The sequence below is a fragment of the Ictidomys tridecemlineatus genome, chromosome 1, assembly GCF_052094955.1.
Source record: "Ictidomys tridecemlineatus isolate mIctTri1 chromosome 1, mIctTri1.hap1, whole genome shotgun sequence".
Taxonomy (NCBI): domain Eukaryota; kingdom Metazoa; phylum Chordata; class Mammalia; order Rodentia; family Sciuridae; genus Ictidomys; species Ictidomys tridecemlineatus.
Genome location: NC_135477.1, coordinates 44968737 through 44992110, shown reverse-complemented (window position 1 = coordinate 44992110; position 23374 = coordinate 44968737). Strand labels below are relative to the sequence as shown.

Genomic DNA, 23374 nt, shown 5'->3' with positions numbered 1-23374 from the left:
TGGGCTCTGTGTCCTATCACAGGTTGTGTATAAACAACCTTCTGTGACCTTCTAGTCTGGTGACTGACTAGGTCTTTTCAGATTTTTCTTCTGTACCATTTTGTTTTTCTAATCTGATATCAACATTTCACTCAAGATTAAGTGTGCAGACACCAGGGTGTGAAAAGGAGCCCTCACCTAGGACACGTACTGAGCTCTGGTGTATTATCTTATTATCAACCTAAAATTCCTTCTTATAATGTTCTTTACAAAAATTTCATCAAAGTAAGGGCTGAGAGTGTGGCTCCGAGGTAGAGCGCTGGCCTAGCATGCACAAGGCCCTGGCTTCCATCCCCAGCACAAAAATCAATAAATAATAAAAGTAAATACTCCTCTTCACATTGGCTCTCACCTTAATGGTCTGCACAGGTCCCAGTCCCCTTGTATGAAACTGCTGTTATTTGGCCCATTCGTAAAACAGTGTCACAGCATTCACCCTGGTCCTAAACAGGACAGTAATGAAGACCAGGGGGCAGTGGCGGGGCACGACCTGTTATAACCAGGCCAGATCACTCCAAGCCAGACCCACCTCTGCACTGACCCACACAATGCAAAGAGAATCTCCCATGCTGTCCTCACCCCAGCAGAGTAGGGGAGCTCAGGGGAGAAGCATCAGTGCTAAGGTGGCAGTGGGGATGGAGGTGGCCCGGTAGGAAGATTGTGAAGAATCCATAGAAATCACTCAGAGATGAGTTGAGTGACCTAGTCTCAGTGCCACTGAACACTCCAGTCCCCCAACCCCAGAGGAACCACCCCCAGGGGGCTTTAGAAGGGGGGCAGGCTCAGCCTACTAGCACATCTCAGCAGGGACCTGGGGCAACCTTGTGAAGAGCAGTGTTGGTCAGAAGTGCCCAGAGGAGGACTGGGACTGCGGCTCAGTGGGAGAGCATGTGCTTTGCATGCATGAGGCCCTGGGTTAGATTCTCAACACCGTATACAGATAAATGAATAAAATAAAGGTCCATCCAGAACTTAAAAAAAATAAAAGAAGAAGAAGAAGAAGAAGTGCCCAAAGGATGTTCCTCTGACCCATGAGGCCAACAGATCTATGGTTCTAAGAAGTTGGACTTGGGGGCTGGGGTTGTGGCTCAGCAGTAGAACACTCACCTAGCACATGCGGGGCCCTGGGTTCGATCCTCAGCACCACATAAAACTAAATAAATAAAAGGATTGTATCCAACTACATTTAAAAAAAAAAAAAAGGAACTTGGACTTGGGATTTGCTTCATAATGAGCAAGTCTGAGATATCTCTGACTTTCAGCACAAAACTGATCTGAGCTTAAAGAGTGGCTTTGGATGTGACAGCAACTAGAGTGTCATCTGATTTCTCCCAGGATATCTAGGACTGTGGTTGGACCTCCCTTCCCATTGGACCCACCCTGCTGTATCCCACTAGAGCTGAACACTGAGCCTGAGCCCAGCAGTGACCTGCCAGCACTTAGGCCTCCAGTGAGAACTCTCTACTGTCACTCAGAAGTCTGTCCAGCCAGCCCCGCCTCTTGCTGAGGAATAGCCTACCTGCCGCAGCGCCTCCATCTCCTCGCTGGCCGCCTTCTTCTCAGATGTGCTGCTCTTGAGCTTGGACTCGGCCAGCTCCACCTCGGTCTGCAGCTTGTCCAGCTCAGAGATGACCTGGTCACGCTCGCTCATGATGAGCTTATACTCGCTGTACACCGCGTCCCGCTCCTCCTTGTACTTCTCGGACTCCTTCGCGGTTTTGACCTGCGTGGTTCTCAGCTCCGTCAGCTCTGACTGGAGCAGCTCCATCTCCCACTGCAGGTCCTTGTTCTGGGCCGTGGCCTTGTTCAGCTCATGGTGAATGGCCTCGAACCTGGGGGAGGAAGGCAGCGGGATGTGGGAGGGGCGGCACCTGCCCGGTCAGCTGTCTGGCTGCTCTGCTACCTCCCGCCAGCTCCACTGTGCTGAACAGTCAAGCATGAAGTTTGGGGTGAGGTCATTCTCTGCACCCCAAGGGAGAATGGTCACAGAGCACCAGTGCTGTGGGCCTGGAATTTTTACAAATGCCAGAAGTTGAACTGAGGACAACGCACCCCCTGCTCTACTAGAAATAACTGCATATTCCTTCCATGTCAAACCACTTTATTTTGAAGAAAAAAAATAAAAACAATGTCAGAATCTCAACAGAGGACACGGAAAAGCCTTAGTGATGATTTGCTCCAACCTCCTCATTTTACATACAGGGATGGTACGGCCTGGCACTGTGAGCAAGGGACCAAGGTCACGAGGTTAGCTTGGTCCACCTAGGCCAGGTTGCACCTTCCACGCGGGCAACCCGAGAGTCAGAGTTGCTACTCTAAAGTAGCATGTCCCAAAATGTGTTCTTAGAGAACAGTAATCCTGCAAGGGGCTCCATCACAAACCACCTATGTGGGTTCCTGAAGGCCTCTACATCTTGGTCCTCTCTGGGACAAATCAAAGCTCTGGCAAGTCCTGCAGCAGGGAAATCCATCTGGGCTCAATCCAGCAATTCCCCAACCTATTTATACCCAGAGAACACCTTTCAAGAAATGCTGCCGAGAGCTCGTGTTCTACAGGATCGCGCTTAAAGCAACACCGTCAGACGGAGGGGATCACACCTCTGAAGATGATATTCCTTAATAGAAAATGAAAATTATAGGAGACACGGTGCCCTGAAAACTGACAGGAGGAGAGGGTTGTGGGGAGACCTAAGAGACAGAATGCTCAGAACACACTGGGTTGCTCAGGTGGGAGAAAGAAGATACAACTCTCAAGACACATTAAGTGTCAAAAAAAAAAAAAAAGTTTCCCAGACAGAAATACCTGTTGATTGACAAGCACTACAGCCTGCACCGCCTTCCCCGGGCTGCGGCTGGGAGCCTGACAGAGAAGACTCATCTGGTTCTTAGGCCGATCTCCTCCCTACGCCCTCTGCCGGGGTCCTACCTCCTCAGGGACAGGGCGCACTGGTGCTGCAGCTGGATGGCCGTGTCCCTCTGCTGGGTCAGCATCTCCGTCTGCTTCAGCAGGCGCTGGTTCTCCTCGCCCAGCTGCTCCAGGCGGCTCAGGTCTGAGTTGTGGATGGCGACCTTCTCACTGTACCGCTTCCGCAGGGCGTCATAGTCCTTCTTGACCCCCTCCAGCTTGTCCATGGCCGTGTCGTACAGCTTGTTGAGGATCTCTGATGACCCGTTGTGCTTCAGCACCTGGCCACAGGGAGTTATGCTCACAAGAGGCAGGGGGCGGGGTGGACAGGACAGACCTCCTCCCTGGTGACAAGGCGTGGGACGGGCCTCCAGGAGTCCCCGAGGTGTCTGGTCCTACGGGCCCTGCAGCCGCACTGGGCTGATTCATCCAGATTTGCTCATTCTCAAATATTTATTGTCATGCAGAGAAAAGTTAATGTGGACAGGCTCACAGCAAGGCTGACTCCTTGCTGGGGGCGTCCGGGAACCCACACCAGCAACACCTCTCAACGCTGATATAAATCGTCCCCTACGTGATAAGAGTGGCCTGTGGTGCCCAGACTACACAAGCTGTGTGGCTTGTGCTACTTTCTCTGGGAGTCTGGAATCTTGTTACATGCTAGGCAGTGGGCCTCCTGGTGATCAGCCCCCAGTGAAAAGCCCAGGTACTAGGTGTCCAGCAGATGACCCCAGAGGCCCCATTGGACATGGGCTGTCATGACTCTGTGCTGGAGGGGTCAGGTGTGTCCAGTGTGACTGCCCTGGGGAGGACTCTTAGAAACCTGCACCTGGCTGCCTCCAGACTTTGCCCCACGTAGCTCTTCCTCCCTTTGCTGATTTGGCTTTATGTCCCACGGTTGTGAATTTTTACCACCACGATTACACACTGGACCTTGTGAGTTCTCCCAGCACATCGCAGAATCCAGAGGTGGTGCTGGGGACTCCTGAAAACAACACCTAAAGTGTCTAGTATTGTTCTAAGTGCTGGTGACACCAGTCAGGATGGAAAGAGACTATGCTCCATGGACCTTTGATCCTAATAGGAGGAGGATACAGGCCACACAGATCAAATCAATTGATCTCAGAGCATGAGAAGGGATATCAAATAAAATAAAAATAAAATAGGATAACAGGCTAAAGAGACTGAGCAGTAGAGTGGAAGGCTAAGGCCTGGGGATGCCTCTCTAAAAGGATGACATCTGTCTGGACACAAAATGAAGAGCGGCCAAGAGCACACCTGGCAGCTGGGAGAGTAGATACAAAGGCCCTGGGGCAGAACCAGCAAATGTGTGCTAAGAACAGCAAAAAGGAATGGGTAGTATAGCCATCTGTAGCCACCCAGTTCACAGAGCCTTGGAAAAGAGCCCACAATGAGGATCATGGCCTGAAAGAAACAGGAAACCATGGAGAATTCTGAAGCACCCTACTCTGAATTACAGAAGCTAAAGTTCACTTGGGATGCTATTCAAAGGCAGGGGGAGATGAGTTAAGAAGCTGTGGGGGGGGGGGGCTGCCGACTTCTGCTGAAATCCTCAGGGGACCTGAGCCCTTGGTGAGTCACCAACTTGAGGGTTTCAGTTTCCTTATTTCTCAAATGACAGGAGAGAACCGGAAAGGCTTGCTTAGTGCCTGCAGCTCAGCGGCCTGGGATCACCTGGCTCACTGCGCGTGGGCCGAGTTATCACAAGATCTTTGCAGCCCAGAGAACCGGGACCTGAGAGCATGGAATATTCCTCCAGAGGCAGAGTCGGCCTCAAAAACACAAGTACCTCAAAACAGAAAAGCGCATGTGATTTAAAAATCAGAATCATCGAGACAGGGACGGAGCTCACTCCCCTAAGACCTAGGATCAGACCCTGGGACCGCAGCCGGTCAGAGGCGAAGTCCTGCTCAGGCACCAGCTCATTCTTGTGCCTTGCTTGTCTTTATTTATTTTTTAAGTAGAACTCTTCCCTTCAAAGGAAGTCTTACGAGGTCGCCAAAACACAAAACTCATTTTAAAAAGTGGCAGGTGAGGGGCTGGGGTTGTGGCTCTGTGGTAGAGCACTTGCCTAGCTCATGCGAGGCCCTGGGTTCGAGACTCAGCACTACAAAAAAGTAAATAAAGTATTGTGTCCAAATACAACTAAAAAAATATTTTTTTTAAAGTGGCAAGCAGGTTCCTCAACAGTTAAGACCTCCATTGTTCTATTAAAAAGTTTCGCTGTGGCAAAAGTGGAATACAAATCAAGACACGGGCTAGAAAACCAGGTGCTGAGCCCCACACTGTCCTCTAACATCTTTCTTAAAAAAAAAAAAAAATGTATCTTCCACACATAGAGAAGAGGATAGCTAACAATGTAACAAATGTTATATACCCAACTGTTTAATCTTAATATAGTACTGCGCCCCACACTGTTTACAGAGAAGTAGACCATTACAGAGGTTGCTGAAGTTCCCAGCATACCCCTCTTACCCAGTTTCCCATTTATCCTATCCCCTCCAGAAGGACTCACCACTACCCCCAGTCTACTGCTGATCACCTTCATGCACAATGTGACACTACCACCAAGTCAGAAGCCTCTCTATGCCACTGGAGGTGATTTTTTGCATGATTTCTTTTTTGTGTGTGTGTGTGATGCTGGGGATTGAACCCAGGGCCTTGTGCATGCGAAGCAAGCACTCTACCAACTGAGCTATATCCCCAGCCCCCGGAGGTGCTTTTTATTCACTGCTGCTTTTGAGATTTGGTCAAGTAGATGCAAGTAGCACTTCACTGTGTGAATATGTCCCACTCCTCCTTCTGATCCAGAGATGGTCACATGGTCTCCACATATTTGCTAATAGTAATAATACTGTCCTCAGGCTGAGTACAGTGGAGAACACTTGTAATCCCAGCAGCTCAGGAGCCTGAGGCAGGAGGATTGAGAGTTCAAAGCCAGCCTCAGCAAAAGTGAGGCACTAAGCAACTCAGTGAGACCCTGTCTCTGAATTAATACAAGATAGGGCTAGGGATGGGGCTCAGTGGTCAAGTGTCCCTGAGTTCAATGCCTAGTACCCCCAAAAAACAGGGTTGCACACACATCTCCTTTCTCTAGGAGCAGAGTGGCTAAGTCTTGGGATATGGATTTTCTATACTTATTGGACAGCACCAAATTGCTCTGGCTATGCCAATTTACACCCCCCACCAGCTGTGGGAGAAGCTCTGAGAGTGACTGACACCAGCACACCCTTGCCAAGGTACAGTACATTCAGATTTTTTTCTTTTTACGTTATTGGTGGCAAAACACAACAACATAAAACTGACCCTCTTGCCCATGTGAAACATTTCTAAGTGTGCAGTTCAGCAGTTTTACGTACATTCACTCGGTTGTGCAACCAATCTCCAAGACTTTTCCCATCTTGCAAAACTGAAACTCAGTACCCATTAAACAACTCCATGGTCCCCCTTCCCAGCCCCGAGCAACCACCACTCCACTTTGTCTCTGTGAAGCTGACCACTTCAGATGCCTCCCATCTGTGGGATCAGACAGTATTTTGTCTTTTTGCGGCTCGCTTATTTCATGCAGCGTAATGTCCTCAAGGCTCACCCACGTTGGAACATGGGTTGGACCGCCTTCTTCTTCCTCAATAATATTTCACTGTATATCCTGAAACACCACATTTTGTTTACCCATTCATTCCCCAATAGCCACTTGGTTTGTCCTGCCACTCTTGGCTACTGTCAAATGGTGAGGTTTTTTAAAGTACTGCCAATCTCATAAACAAAAACATGCTCTCATTTTAAAACTTATAGCTTGGACTTGGAGCAACTTTCTTTATGTTTATGGATTATGCATCTTTCCTATGAATTGTATGCTCCTATCCTTTGACTCCTGGCTTCGTTCCCTCCCTCTCTTTACCTCTCTCACCCTCTCCTGTCTCTGGAGCTATTTTCAAATTCCAGGCACTAACCCTTTCCTATTTATCTGTAATACAAATGTCTCCAACATATGTCTTAAGTTGGCTGGCAAGGTCTTTTGTTGTGCCCTAGTTACACATTTTAATATGCCAAGATCTAATAGTTTTGTGCGTTGGTCTTTTAACAAATTCTTCCTACCTTGAAGTCATACAGGGATTCTTCTAGTGTTATTTCTAAAAATTTTCCAGACAAGTTTTATTTCTCCCATTTAAATCTTTACACTACTTGGAATATATTTCTGGGTGTGGTGTGAGATGAAGATATAACATTATCCATCAATCACCTGAGCAACGAGAACTGGGCCCAAAGCACCAGACAAAGTGCCCGGAATCTGTCCCGGTGCAGACAGTGTGATCGGAAGGACACCAAAGGCCTCACCTGATAGTGCCCTCCACTAAGAGTTGAGAAAACAGGGGCTACCTAAGTCACTCAGGGTGGAGGGAGAGCTCTCCAGACATCTGCTCAATCACCAAGGCCTCCCATCCATGTCTGAAAAGGTCGGTCTCTACACGGGGTTGCCCTGATTTGTGGACAATACCTCAAAAATGCCGGCTAAAAACCAACTTCAGATGCTTTACGCTCTACACAGCCCCTAAGCCAGGTAAGGACCCTCACTGGCTGGGAGGGAGTCTGGTTGACTGCAGAACAAAGAACCTGCTGCCATCGTCAGAGTGTGCCACCAGGTGGCAGCCTTGGGTGCACAGCCCGATGCCTTCCTACAGTCATACCAAGCTTCAGTAAGAAACTAATTTTTAAGGTGGCTGACAGGAGGCCTCCTTCTGAGCTCAGCAGGAGCCAGCTTTCCCAGGCAGAGTAGGCCATGGAGTCTAGAACCAGGGCAGGAAAATGGCTCCCCAGATGCTCCCCTTGAGGAGCTCATGACAACCCAGAGACAATTCAGGGCAGTCAGGATGTGCCACACATTCCTGGTGAGACAGGCAGGTCAGGGAAATCCCAGAGCAGAACCAGGAATCCTTCCTGATACTTAACCTGGCGATGTGGAGGGATCCCAGGATCCGAAGAGACCTCCAGGGAGCCATCAGGCCCTGGCCCGTTTCCACCATCATCACCCCCACACCTCAGCCCGCTGCACAGGTGTAAAGTCTGCGTGAGGACGTCCTGCATACTCTGAGCGGAACTCCACCTCTCTGAGCCCCTCTATCTCTGACTCTCACTGCCGCCCAGGAGTCACAGAGACTCATCCCTCCCACAGCACAGCAGCCAGACACCACTTCCCCACCAACGTTCCTCAACTTCTCTCACAAGCAGAGCTCAGAATCATGCCTGGGCTGTCCTACCCGGCCTCGGAAGAAACATGGGAGATCGTGGCCACAGTTGACTCAGAAGAAGTGAAAAACAGTCCAATTAGTCTACAATTTTTCCTTTTCGTCTTTTTTCTTTATGGTCTTAGTAAACAGTTCCACACACACACCCACACACAGGCATGCACATGCACAGATGCACACACAGCTCCAGTCAAATGTCTAGCTCCCCAGCTAGAGACGATGGAAGAGAACACCTGGGATACTTGAAAAGGAAAGTCAACTTTCGTGAATTAATTAGGAAAGAGAAAAGAACATTTTATTTTTTAGCCTATTTATTTTTTATTTTTGTTTGGGGGGGTGCTTACCACTGAGCTACATCTCCAGTCCTTTTTTATTTTTTGAGACAGGGTCTCACTGAATTGCCTAGGCCTTGCTAAATTGCTGAGGCTGGCTTTGAATTTGTGGTCCTCCTGCCTCAGGCTCCTGAGCTGATGGGATTACAGGCGTGAACCACCACGTCTGGCTTTAGCTTGTTTGTTTGTCTGTTTATTTATTTTGGTGCTGAACTTTTAGGTGCTTTACCATGGAGCTACATCTCCAGACCTTTTATTTTTATTTATTTGCAGTACTGAAGATTGAACTTGGGGACTTTCTACCACTGACTTACTCCCCCAGCCCTTTTTGTTTTTATTTTATTTTTATTTTGTTGTTTGTTGTTTTTTCGTGTTTTAACACACATATAAAGTTTTATTTCCTGATAGTTGCCTTTAAAATTTTTTGTTGAACTTGCCATCTTCTTGCCTTAGCCTCCCAAGTCTCTGGGATTACAGATGTGGGCCACCACACCCGGCAAAAAAACAACAACAACAACAACAAAGTACATTTTAAAGGTAGAGAAAGGAGGAAGAAGAGAGAGGAAACTCTTGAGACCTTATAAGTTTCCCAAATAAATCAGCAGGAGGACCTAGGAAAAGGAAAATGTGCATTGCCTTGAACTCAGGAATTTTAGAATTACTAAGAATCATATTGAAAACATAAATACTAAAGACCATAAAGATAGACGTATGTGTGACCTGTAATCCAGCTGAATGGGAGACTAAGATAGGAGGATTGCGAGTTGAAGCCAGCCTGGGCAACTTAAGAAGACCTTGTCTCAAAAAATAAAAAGGGCTGGAGGTGTAGCTCAGTGGTGAAGCAGTCGTCTAACATGTGGGAGACCCTTGATTTGATCCCCAATATAAAAAAAAAAAAAAGTACGTGTGACCTCTTAAAAACTGTAATAGGGAAAAAGTCTTGACAATCAAAATGTGTCATACACAACGCAGAACAGGGGTCAGACATTACTGACAACGAAACAGAAATGCCCTGTTGGTTGTTCAAAGTCCCAGAAAATTTAAGAAAATCCATGATACATTATAAGGTTAAAACAAAACAATTTTAAAGGCAATTTTCAGGAAATAAAACTTTATATATGTGTTAAAACACGAAAAAACAACAAACAACAAAAACAAACAAAAAAACCTAACGTCTACAAGGATATCTCCAAAGGGGTCCACATAGAGGTTGGTCATTTCTAGAGTAAGACTGAGGTGAGGGAAGTACCTTTATTATTGTTTGAAGGTTATTTCTTCTTTTTCCTTTTTAATCAAAGAATATGCATCATTTTATTAAAGAAAGAATGATACAAAAGCATCCTCCACTTTGCTTTGCCAGCCAGGGCCTGTCACCCTCCACCCAGGATCTCCTGGGCATGCCTGAGGAAGCCGAGAAGAATCCAAGATGGCGCATTCTAACAGATGAACAGGCCCCTCCCCTCGCACAGACACACACAGAACAAAGCACCTGTCTGCTGCTCTCAAGTGGGAGAGGGGCCCAGGCCCAGGCCCTGGCCCAGGGCTGCCTCATTTCCTCCGAGATAAATCATGTAGAGGACTAGGAGGCCCCACAAATCCCTCAAGCAAACATGCAAGTCAAATAGCACCATTTACCCTGCAAGGGCCTCTTCAAGTTTACAAGGCGTAGGAGGAACCAGGCAACAAAACCAGCCTTGTCCAGGGAGGCCAACCTTTGCCCTCAGGCCCAGTGGGGAGCAAGCTGAGGCCATCTCTGTCCCCTGCTTCCTCTGCCGCTGGCCTACCCTCCACCTGGTAACTCCAAAGCCAGGCACCTACTCCAGAGCCTGACAGCTCACAAACCCCATCCTTCCCTCCCAAGCCTCCTCTCCTAGTGGGGCCTGCAGGTGGCACTTGCTGAAGATTGTCAATCTGGATGACATGGAGGAACTCAACAACCAGGACTCATCCAGAGACCTACCCATGCACACCCTGCCACCAAGGGCCACCGTGAAAGGATTGCAGGAAATGGAATGTGGGGTGGGGAGAAAAACCCTCCCACAACAGTTGTTGGGTGAGTATGAAAGGGGAAGAGAGGAGAGGGATGGGGAAGGGATGACTGCACTCTGAATGTAAGTAAAAAGCGTGTTGAAGCCGGGTGCGGTGGCACACACCTATAATCCCAGCAACTTGGGAGGTTGATCCCAAGGAGGAGGATCCCGAGTTCAAAGTCAGCCTCAGTAACTTAGCGAGGGAGGCCCTAAGCAACTCCATGAGACCCTGTCTCTGATAAAATATAAAATAGGGCTAAGGATGCGGCTTAGTGTTTAAGCATATGTGGGTTTAATCCCTGGTTTAAAAAAAAAAAAAAAAAAGCATGTTGGTGCTTAGGAAGCCAGAGAATGGGAAACAAAAATTAAAAGAAAACATTCTTTTTAAAGAGAAGGTGGGAACTACTCAGCCTTCTTTGTCTTTTACATTATCACACACATTTTTTAGGGGTACAACTCAGCAGCCATCCTATGTGCCCAGGGATATGAATCTGCAAGGTTTCCACTAATTCCAGAGCATTTCCACCATCCCCAAAGAAACCCGTCCCATCGGCATTCACTCCCCATCCTCCTCCCCCCATCCCGTCCCAAGACAATCACAAATCTCCCACCTCCATGGACTTCCCTGTGCTGGACGTCCCCGATGCCTGAAATCACAACACGTGGTACTTTGGGACTGGTTCCTTTCATTGCTACTGTCCTTTGGATCCGAAATGTCCCCCAAAGGCCCATTTGTTATTAAAAGGGTTCGTCTCCAGGCTGTGGTGCCACTGAGAGGTGGTGGAACCATTGGAAGGTGGGGCCTGAGAGGAGGATGTAAGGTCACGGGGACATGACCTCAAGGGGACATTAGGAACCCAGCCCCTCCTCCCTCTCTGCTTCCTGGCTGCGGTGGCATGATCCATGTCTTTCACCCTGTGCTCCCACCACAATGTACTGCTTTGCCACAAGCCCAAAAGCAATGGGGCCAAGCAACTGTGGACCAAAACCTCCTGAGCAGAAATAAACCTTGCCTCCATACGAGCTGATTATCTCAGATATTGGTTTCAGTAACAGAATAACATTAATAACATTTGGCATGTTTTCAAGGTTCACCCACATTATCACATATATTATTTTTATGCTAAATAATATTCCATTGAGGAGATACACCACATTTCACTTATTCATTCATTAGTGGGTGGCCATTTGGGTTGTTTTCACTTTGGGGCTGCTGAACAATGCTGCTCTACAAACATCCTGGTTTCTGTGTGGACTATATGTTCAGTTCTCTTGGGCACACATTTAGGAATGGATCATGTGGTAGCTTGTTTTTTTGAGGAATTGCTACACCATTTTCACAGTGACTATACCATTTGACATTCCTGCCAGTAATGTACAAAGGTTCCAACTTCTCCACATTCTCAATGAGGCAGATTTTAATCCAGACTAGGCAAGTCCAGAATAATAACAATAACGAGGGCAATCTGTTGAGTGTTTAGTGCACAGGTAGGCGGTGCCGGTTAGGATATGTGGTATCATTCTGTCTCCAGACATCACACGAGACCAGTTCTGCTGCACTGAGAAAGCCCCACTCTCACATATCCTAGCATGGCCGCGGAACTTCTCCTGGATTAAGAGCCACAAACACATTTGCAATTATGAATCTCTCAAGAGTGAATCCAAACTAAGCCCCAAGGCAAAGGTTAACTGAGCCAAGTTTATACTGGAAGAGAAGGTAAAGAAAACCAGCAGGCGATAGGTGAGGGAACGGAGCAGGGTACAGGTGAAGACAAGGAAGGGCCACCCACCTCTCCGGTGGGCAGTCACCACCCAGGCAGGAAAGACCCTGAGTCTTCAGCTGGCTGTTCGGTCCCTTGGGCACCTTGATTCACCACCGTAACTAACTCCCTCTTCATATGCCTCAGAACACTCAAAAGGATTTCTTTGGAGGTGAATGTTTTTTGCCTCTAAAAAACACCTGAAAGTTTGGGAAGCTCTGTGGACATCCAGGAGGGTGGTCTCCTGAGGAGGGTGGAGATTGAGGTGGTACAGACTGGAACTGGAGCAGGCTCTCTCCTTCGTGTCTGTCTCATTTCACCCTTACAGCAATGCTCCAAAAGCACCCTCCACGCACCTCCTGAATCCTAAACGGACAGGGAAGACGATGGACTCCTGCAGTCCCCTCTCTGAGGCCACACCACAGGTGGAGGCAGTGGAGTCTCCCAGGATCTGCATGGCTCTTGGCCCCGAGGTGGATTCCTGCTGCCCTAGCCTACATTTATTTCCCCTTCAGGAATTTTTTTTTCCATTACCAAGACTCCCACAGGCAAGCTTACAGGTAGATATCCCTGCCCAGGTTCTAGGCTGGACCAACATAACCAATTCCCTCAATCCAGAACTCATAAAAAAGACTACCAACAGCTCCAAGTACATCTCTCTCAAGTCCCTAACTAATTCTGCCCTGGGTACGCCACCAACGACCTCAGTAAATACCAGAAAAAGAAAATAAATGATGGAAGCAAATTTTTCAATAGAATAGAATTCATAATGGCAAATCCTGAAATAGCCCAAGGGTCAGCCAATAGGTGAATGGTTAAATCAATTACAGTGCTTTTATGTAACTCAGTGCTTTGAAAACAATGAAGTATAATCTGTACTAAGACAAAATGACAAACATGATGTATTAAGCAAAAAAAAAAAAGTTAGCAACAAAATGTACTATATGATTCATTTTGTGAAATAAATTAATAAGATACAAAAGGGCTCTACAGGTACAGATAAAAATCTCTACTTCACCCTGGCAGCACACTCACCATAGTGATTTCTGCAAAATGAGACTAAGGAAGCCTACTTATTTTTTAAATTTCTGTACTGATTGTTTTGTTTTTTGTTGCAAAATACATATTAATCTTGCAAAAATTGAAAAAATAAAAATGAAAAGAAAACCATGTCCTTTTTTCTTTCTGAATGATTTAACCTTAAAGCCATTAGTGAGACAGGAAGCAAGGGGGGTGAGGGGAGGGATGCCTGCTATCAGGGGCTGGGGTGGGGGTTTCTTGTTGAGTCATGTACTGGTGGGAGGAAAGTGTGGGGTATGAGGACCTATGAAGGGCAAGAAGAAATTGGTATGGGGAAGACTGCAGAGGGGATGGGTGGTGGGTTCATAAAGGGGGACTGATCATGTAAGTAAATAGATGAAGAATAATAGGAACTATGGGCTGGAGTTGTGGCTCAGTGCCAGAGTGCTTGCTTATGAGTTTAATCCTCAGCGCCACATAAAAATAAATAAACAAAATAAAGATATTGTGTCCATCTATAACAAACAAACAAAAAAGTTAAAAAAGAATAATAGGAACCAGCCAGGCATGGTGGCACATGCCTGTAATCCCAGAGGCTAAGACAGGAGGATCACAAGGTTCAAGGCCAGCCTCAGCAACTCAGCAAGCCTCTAAGCAATTTAGCAATACCCTGTCTCAAAATAAAAAATAAAAAGGGCTGGGGATGTGGCTCAGTGGTTAAGTGCCCTTGGGTTCAATCTCCAGCACGCATGCACACACACACAAAGAATAATAGGAATCAGGTTTCCCAATGTTGTTTTAACGGGGAGTTACAAAACTGAAAGGAAGAAAACTAGAAAGAACATGGATGACAAAAGTGGAAGTGTCGGTAAGAACTCATGTTTTTGTTGTTGTTTGTGGTATTAGGGATTGAATGAGGAGTGTTCTGCAGCTCAGCTACAACCCCGGCCCTTTTTTGAGACAGGGTCTCACTAAGTTGCACAGGCAATTTGTGAGCCTCCTGCTTCAACCTCTTGAGTTGCTGGGATTTCAGGGAAGCAACCACTGTGTCTGACTCCTAGTTCTCAAAAATACATATCTAGATACAGAAATGCAGATGTGAACTGTGTGGGAACTTGGGTCTTCCCTACCTCTGTCCTCTGTAAGAGGTAGGGAAGACCCATGGGTCTGGAGCAGTGATACTCCAATAGCTACAAGCATCCCCAGCTCTCACATCTTGCTTCCTAATACTATTCTCCATTAAAAGGAATAAGAACTCCCTGGAGGAATAAATGGCCGGTACCAGGGTCCAGGGCAGGGAAACTGTAAAATGAGCCTGGAATACCTCTTTTGCAACAGAGCAAGAAACTACTAAAAGAACAAGGGGGCATATTGAAAGAATGGAGAAGCAAGCTTTTCTTTTTATTTGTTTATTTAATTTAAATTTTAAGTGTGTGTGCATGTGTAGCGTGCTGGGGATCAAACCTAGGATCTCGCACATGCTAAGCAAGCGCCCTACCCCTGAACTATATCCCCAGCCTGAGAAGCAGCTTTTAGAAGCTACCCCTAGCCACAATGGATTATAATCCACTAAGTGAAATATCCTGAGGTCCATGTCAAAGGAAACAGAGACGCTAGAAAGAAGGGAGGAAGGGAAGGAAGAACAAAAGAAAGCCCTCTGCCGTGGAGAAGCCTGGAAGAGATGCCAACTTAATCTAAGAGAACGCCATCAGTGGCAGGTCTAAACAAACCAAGTCCCCATCAAGAGAATGCAATGAGAAGCCCACATCATCCTCTCTTGGGTATTCCCATTAAAAAGGCAGAGACTGAATCAAATCACAAGGATCAGACAGATCCAAGTTGAGGGGCATCCTACGAGATAACCAGCCTATAACCTTTAATAGCATCAAGGTCATGAAGGTCTAGAAAGGTCTGAGAAACTGTTCCGAATGGAAGGAGAGCAAAGAGATGTGACCGCTATGGGCAATGGTTTATTCTAACTGGATCCTTTTCCTTTAAAAGACACTCTTGAGACTGGCAAAGCCCCATGGAGTCTGACAAACTGGATGGCAATCGTGCGTCAACATTCATGTTTGCATTTCTGTGGTATGGGAGAATATCCTTGTTTTAAGAAATACAGGAGTGCATCTGGGTGTGATGAGGCAGAAAGTTGGCAAATTACTCTTGAATGATAAGGCAGTGGGGGGGAACCCCGTGTTAGACTTCCAAATTGTCTACAACTTTATAGCAGTTTTGCATTTAAAAATTCTTAATTGTAAATGAAAAGAAAGCAATAAAGGTAACATTATGCTAAATGAACAGAAAAGTTTTGGTTGTTACACCAGCTTACCCAAGACTCCCGGAAATGCTCTCTGCTGGGGAGTCATGCTCTCCTTGGTCAGATTAGCACAGTGCTTAGAGGAACCATCTCTCCTTGGAAATTTCTCCCAACACCAAGTCCCCCACCATCCTCAGACAGAGACTGTACAAGCCCTTTCCATGTCCCTGAGCAGTGGAGCTATTCTAGATTGCAAGGCACAGGAGGGAAGAATTCGGTCCATGTCACTCACAGAAGCCAGTGCTCTGACTCGGCCACTGCTCATACCTCTGTCCATGTGAACCACAGGCTGGCCGAGGCCAAAGAAAAGACCATCTAGGAATGCAGGGAGCATCAAGAGCAAGAGACCACACTCCCACCCAAAAGCCAAAGTGAGGACTGCTCCCCTGCTCACTTGCACAGGGCTCTAACATTTCCAAACTTCTTTGCATCTATAATCTGACAAGATCCACACTAGGAAATAAGCTACAGATTCCCAAAGCTCGGACTCAGTCATTTGCCTCTGCTACCTGCCCCCTTGTGTGGCATTCCAAACTGTCCGCCCCTCCTCGGTAGCCCCTGCAACATTCACAACGCTATGCAATATGTGTGGTTAACACTGGTCTCCCTCCTGGGATGCAGCTTCCGGGAGAGCGAGGGCCAAGTGTTCACAAACATCCCGGAGTCTCCCACATGGCAGACATCCCAGAAGTATTTGCTGAATGATCATGCGAATGTAAAACTAGATGAATGGGTGGGTGGGTGGGTGGGTAGGTTGGAGGACAGGGGGATGGCTGACCTAGTCCGCCCCAGCCGCCCAGCCCTACCTGCTGCTGCTGCGCCCGGAGGTCTCCGATCTCCTTCTGGTCCTCCTCGTGGAGCCGCTTCATGTCTTCCCAGGACTGCTGCAGTAGGTTCCGCTCCCGCAGCAGCTGCCCGTTCTCCCGCCTCAGCATGTCCACATCATCCTTCAGCTGAGTCTGGTCACTTAGGAGCCGGCTGTGGAGTGTGCTGAACCCCACACACACACACAGTGAGTCCCAACCAGACTCTAGCAGCCCATCTCCAGGCATTGCCAGCCCCTCCAGCACCCAAGTCCCCAGTAAAGATCTCAGACAGGAGCCCCCGGCAGCAGGGCCAGCAGCACTCAAGAAACAGGCCAGAAAGTTGGCAAATTACTCTTGAATGATAAACGGTGGGAGGAACCCTGGGCCAAAGCCTGTGAACATCCAAATTCCAAAAAGACTCAAACCACTTTTTTAAAACTTGTCATGAAAACGGGCTCATGTATCACAGGGAAAGGACACAAGCCCCCACCTGGCACGGACCTGGTTCCTACAGGTACTAGAACCTCAGAAAACATCAGAAGGCAAATACCCTACAAGGAGGCCAGAAGACCCAAGGAGAGATGCCTGTCCCACAGGTACAAGGTGCAGGAAGGCCCCTGGACAGAGTCCCAGAGATCTGCCCGACCCCCCGCCTCACGTTCACATTGCTCTGCAGCTGGCAACAGATGACGGGAAGGGTTAACATTCTCCCTCTACACTTAGGAAAACGGAAACCCAAAGGCACAATTCCTCTTGCAGAGGCAGGAATACAACCAGAGCCCCTGGCACAGGTCCAGAGATAAAGAAGGGCAGAAAGCAGCTGTTCTGCGGGTGTTCTGCCACGCGGGCACACTTACTGGTAGAAGTCGGTCTCCTTGGCCACCTCCTCGCACCTCTTCAAGGCATTGGTGTGCTGGTTCTGGAGACTCTGCAGGTCCGACATGGCCCGCACACACTGGATCTTCAGCCTCTCGTAGTCAGGATTCAGTCTGTGGTAGGGCCTGGCCCCAAAGTGAACGGCCCGTGAACACAGGCCCCAAGAGTCACATTGACCTGGGGCCAGCGCCCCCCACCTCCCTAGTGCTTGTTAAACTCAGCTATCCCAGCTCCCCAGATCACCAGAAGCAGGATCCCTCAGATGAGAAGTAGTCTTGACTGCCTGAACCTCTCTCTCTTGGAGAGCCAAGAAGTGGCTGCCTTGCTTTCTAGGAGGTTCTGGGAGTCTGGGTCTACCAGCAACCTATGATGAAGTTTCTCCTGTCTTCAGAACAGTGATTCTCAATCTTGGGTACAGATCAAAACAACAATGACAAAAGCTGTTACGTCAGCATCTCTGGAGGTCGGACCCAGACGTCGGAATTTTTTTCTTCCCCCAAAGCTAGGAGTTGAACCCAGAGCCTCACACATGCCAGGCAAGGGCTATACCATGGAGACATACACCCTGGCCCCAATTTCTTTTTAAAATTCCCCTGGGGGTTCCAACGTGCAATCAAGGTTGAGAACATTGACCAAGAACACTGGTTCTCAAAATGGGCCTCCCAGATTTACAGCCCTGGTATCCACCCGGGAACTTGTCAGAAATGCAAATTCTCAGACCCAGTCATAGACCTCCAGAATCACATGCTCCAGAGAGAGGGAAGGTTAACTAGCATAGTGTGCTTTAACCAGCCCTCCAGGGAAATTCTGTGCATGGTTAAGTTTGAGAATCCCTTCCCTAGAGAGAAATCAGCAACAATTTTTCAAAAAGGCCAGATAGCGAATTCTTTGTGCTTTGTGGGCTACAGAGTACCGGTTATAACCACTAGACTCTGCCTTCTAGCACAAAAGCAGTTGTGGACAATATGTAAACAAATAGCATGGCTGTGTTCCAGTGAGACTTTATTTGTGAGACAAGGGACTGCATTTGGCCCTGGGGCCAGTGTACCCACTCGGGTTAGGATGTCCACGTTTCTCTCATCTCGTCTTTGTGCCGTCTACCTAAGGAGCATATCCTCCTAAAAACCACTTCAAGAATCAGGCTTTGTGGATCTGGGGTTGTGGCTCAGCAGCAGAGCACTCGCCTAGCATGTGTAAGGCCCTGGGTTCGATCCTCAAAACCACATAAAAATAAATAAAGGTATTGTGTCCAACTGCAACTAAAAATAAACATTAAAAAAAAAAAAAAAGAATAAAGGCTTTGCAGCTCTAACATACACCAGAAGCACAGACCCTTTCCTAATAGGAAGAAGTTAAATCAAACTGTTCACACCAATTCTCTGCCCTAAGACGCCCACCAGCATGGGAGCTAAAGGATAAATGGCTCTCCGTCCCTCCTCCATGAGGAAGTCCTCCTGGATCATGCAGGTACATAGACTCTCTGTGTCCCACTCAGCGGCTCTAGTATGTACCTCTGAATCCCAACCCAAAAAGCTAAGATCTCCTTCAAAATAACAAAGACACCAAGTGGACTGTCCCCTTCCTAAGACACAGGTGGCAGAGAACAGTTAATGTATTCACAAACCACAGAATATTCCATTCAGCAACGAGGCAGGCTGGGGTCTTCTAGGAGAAAGAGCAGGTACGTGTACACACACACACACACACACACACATACACACACACAGAGCCCACCTCTCAGATAAGCACTCCAAATGCCTGACGGGGACACACCACACTCCGCCTTCTCCATCTCTACGCTGTGTGACTCAGGCCACAGCCTGGATTTTATCTGGAGGAAGCAGGACAAGCCTGTCTGCCCCCTCCCCTGCCACAGCCTCCAGGTTCTGCCTCTGGGGAGCACTTAGGGATGTGGGGTTTGGACACCCTGGCCATGCAGCCTGGACCCTGGGAGCTAAGGGTAAGTGCGTGAGGGGACAGCACTGACGTCAGCACCCTAACCCCTGCCCGTGAGGCTGGGCAGGCGCAATTAATACCTCTTATCAAAGGTCGTCCCGTGGGTCGCAAAGGCCAGGCGTTTGCGCAGCTCATTCCTCTCGCGGGTCATCAGCCGCAGCTGAATGGACAGGTTCTCCACCTTCTCATTCGCCTGCCGGTCGGTGAGGAGGGGCGGCGGGGACGGCGCCTTCCCAGTGGTGCCTGTGGGCAGTTACACGAGTGAACTTGCACTTGGACAGTACTCAGGAGGTGCTGGCACCCTTCTGAGGTCATGGCTACTCACAGCCCCACGGGCTGGCTCCTGAGCGTCCCCCTTCACAGGAGAGAACACCAAGCACAGACAGCGGAGGCCCAGCTGTCTGGCCTTGGCTGGGGACACCCACCCTCTCCCCAGCCAGCTTTGACACCTCCAGGAGGAACCTCTGTGGCTCTGCCTGATCTAGAAATGCCAGCTATCCCCCAGCCCTGGGCAAGGCACAAGGCGCAGGACAGACATCTCTGAGCCCTGAACAAAGACTTGAGGAGGAAGACACACTTGGAACCCAGCAAAGCTCCCAAGGAGCCGGGCAGCTTCCCCAAGGCCACGTCCCTGTCCTCCCCACTACAGCAGAACACTTGGCTCAGCTTCCACAGCAGTCCCCCACCTCTGCTGGACCTGCCCTCACCAGTCTTGGAGCGCCAGCTTGGAGGGGGCCCCTGGCTCACGGCCGAGCTAGACGTGATGCTGCCCAGCCCGCACCGCCTGTCCCCAGACCCTCGTGCCTATGTGCCTACTAAGGACAGACATCACCACCACCTCTGACAAAGTCCAAATCCACCTCTAGGAAAACTGGAGTCCGTCCCTCTTGGGGAAAGCACTCTACTCAGATGTCCTGGAAAAGATGGATCCGTGGCGCTTTATGGTCAGCACGGTGGGTACCTCCACCTGGTGCCTCGTCTAACCCTCGGAGACCTCGGGGAGGTCAGATGAGCTCACGGCAGCCCTCTCATAGGATCAGGGAGGCCAACTCACCCCAGCATGTGCAGAGGGAAGGCCGCACAGCTTCGCCCCTCCATGCGGTCCTACTCACCCCCTCCTGCCGATCCTTGGAGGATGACTGCTTGTGCAAACCAAGAGTCCCCCTCCCCGGACAAGAGCCAGGGCTTGCTCCTTTGAGGAGTGCCAGGGAGTCGGACAGCGCAGGAGCCTCAAGCCCTGCGCCTGGCGCCAGCCGGGGTTTCAGGTGGTAGTGTCGGCCAACTGGTCTAGGACCCCCGAGTGCTCTTTACTTAAAAGCCACCACCACAACAGGCAGGATTCCCGTGCTGCAGGCCAGCCTCAGGGTCAGAGCGTTCTCAGGAAGTGGGCTGCGGGCCAGAGTTTCCCAGGAGTAGCTCTGCTCCTCCAAGCGGCTCTACTCACAGCTTCTGAAGCCTTCCCTCCCCTTTCTCCCGCGAGACTGGTCTCACTCCTGCTCCCAGGAGCTCTGCAGGTGGGGCTGGAGAGGGCTCTGAATCACCTGCTTCACAGTACCTTACCTGATTCCGACAGGTGAGGCTTCCTCTGGACACACCTGATGTCCCTTCTGGGCATGCCTACCCCTCACCTGCTCATCAATCTTAAGGGGAAATTACCCACAGAGGACCTACCAGCCCAAGACTATGGGCTGAAAATACCACAGGAGCACCCAGAAAAGCCGGTTCCCGAGCTCACAGTCATGCCCACCCACACAGCAGCAGCCAAAGAGGACATCTCAGGCATTAATTTAACCACTGCAACCACCCCACGGATGGGAGCCAGAGCAAGCTCCCCACCTTACAGGTGAAGAAATGAGGCCCAGCTACGTTAAAGAGTTGACAAATGCTCCCAATTAGCCAGGACAAGAGGAGAGACTGGGACTTCCATACGCTACGCCCCGCACCTCCCTACCTCCCCAACCACGTGCACCAACATCTTGAAGGATGGTCATCAGCCTGCAGTGCAAGACTGTGGGGAGCTCTGGGTTCTGGTCCCCACAGAGAACTCCCTGAGCCCTAGACAGATGGTTATAGGTTAAATTATGGTCCCCAAAAGCTTTTTAAAAATATTTTGTTAGTTGTTGATGGACCTTTATTTGTTTTTTATATGTGGTACTGAAAATCGAACCCAGTGCCTCAACATGGTAGGCAAGAGCTCTACCACTGAGCCACAACCCCCGAAAAATATGTAAGCACTAATCCAGCAAAATGACCCTATTTGGAAATAGGGTCTTTTACAGATAAGTAAGTTAAAATGAGGTCATATTGGAGCTAGGTGAGCCTTAAACCAATAGGGCAAGTGTTCTTATTAGAAGGGGATATGTGCAGGCAGACACACACACACACACACACACACACACACACACACACACACACACAGATGAGGACAATGCATCCAAAGTCAACACACTGAAGATCAAGGGCAAGCCACCAGGAGCTGGGGAAGGGCCTGGAACAGATGCTTCCCAGCACCTTCAGAGAGATGACCTGCCAACAATTTGACCCTAGACTTCTGTTCCCCAGAACCGTGAGACAGCGGCGTTCCTGTTGTTGAAGCACCTGATCTGGGGTGCTTTCTTATGTCAGCCCTGGTGAACTCATGCAGACCAGATTGATGCTGGTACCTGTCGGCCCCTCTCAGCACACTCACCTCCTGTACCCCAACAGTCACTGCCCCCTGTAAGATCCAGGAGCCAAGGGACCACATCTGCCCTCGATTGCACGTCCACCCCAGGCCCAGGAGAGAAGTTCAGGATGTGCATTGACAATGGGACATCACCCCTGGCCAGTTCTGGAATCTCAGGCATGCAACTCCCCCGGGATTAGTTTTCCCATCTCCCTAGAGTAGGAAGCACCAGATGACCTTCCAGCTCAAAACCTCAGGACTCAGCGCTACAAATGTACCCATCCATCACAGAGGGAACACCAGAGACCATCCCAGGACTCAGCACAGGGAACAGGCCTGAGGTGCTGCAAGGCTGTGGGTGCCTTACAACCTTCCTGCTGGTACGTCCCTAGAGAACTGAAGGAGGGCCGGCCTCACTTGTGGACTTCGGGAACCCAGGCTCAGGGAAATATCCAGTTAAGCATGGATTGGCTGTTCCTGTCCTCGGGACACTTGGCCCTTCTTACAGAGGGAAGGCCCCACAAGGGTCAGTCTCACAGAGAGTGGTCACGAAAGTACTATGAGGCCTTTGAAGTGTGTGACAGGTGTGGACAGGCTCACAGAGAAAGCAGATGCCCCCATCAAAATGAAAAGGCAAAACATGCCCACACCCACCCCTCCTAGAACCAGGGTGGATTTTTGCTGCCAAGAGAGATTGTGAACAGCATCAACACAGATGATCCCACGAATGGTCTGCCAGCTTCCCCTGCCAGGAACCCTTCAGGGCTATCCCGCTCACACGCAGAGCTCTGACCCACCTGCCATCCTGCAGGAAGGAGGGCACGGGCAGGGGTACTTACCCACACTGCTGAGGGAGCTGCTGCTCTCTGAGTCCGAGGGCATGATGGACAGGACACTGTAGGTGGAGCCTAGGGACAGGAGGGAGACCATTTGTTACTACTCCAAAGGGGCCACTTGTCCATTCCCCAAGCACTAGCAGAGAAGCCCACCAGCAGTCAACATGAGGCCAGGAGCCAGCGCCAATCCAGGGCCTGTGGACCTGCAATTGAGAACGGGCAGAGGTGCTGCTGGCAGGAGCTGGACTGGGGGGCTTCCAGCCAGCCTTCTGCCTCACCTTACCCCCCATGTGTCTGCTCCAGAAACTGATGGGCAGGGGAAACTGGAGTCATTCGGCTGGCCTCTTGTTGGGACACCTGGGAGAAAACTTAGGGGAGCACACTAGTCACAGTGGGTTGTGGGCTTTCCTCCAGAGCTTTGTCAACATGGCTGACTTCCGTGCAGAGGGCAGCAGCATGCACTCAGCACCAGCCAACTCTACTCTTTCCCCGACTGTCCTGCTCGTATGTCCTCACTGGATGCAAGCTCAGTCCTGATTTAGTCAGTGTCTGCCTCTTAATAAAA

General features: G+C 49.3%; 1 protein-coding gene across 3 annotated transcripts in view; it reads right to left on the bottom strand.

The window, feature by feature from the left end:
• Positions 1–23374, bottom strand: part of Dlg5 (discs large MAGUK scaffold protein 5) — a 103817-nt gene that overhangs the window by 36123 nt on the left and 44320 nt on the right. For all 3 annotated transcript variants that reach the window (XM_021726690.3, XM_021726691.3, XM_005325837.5), the window contains exons 2-7: positions 22813–22881; positions 19389–19551; positions 17334–17477; positions 16477–16660; positions 2966–3225; positions 1559–1871 (exon numbers count right to left, since the gene is read on the bottom strand). In XM_021726690.3, the coding sequence (XP_021582365.2) occupies positions 1559–1871; positions 2966–3225; positions 16477–16660; positions 17334–17477; positions 19389–19551; positions 22813–22881 (1133 nt within the window). The remainder of the gene's footprint in view (positions 1–1558; positions 1872–2965; positions 3226–16476; positions 16661–17333; positions 17478–19388; positions 19552–22812; positions 22882–23374) is intronic.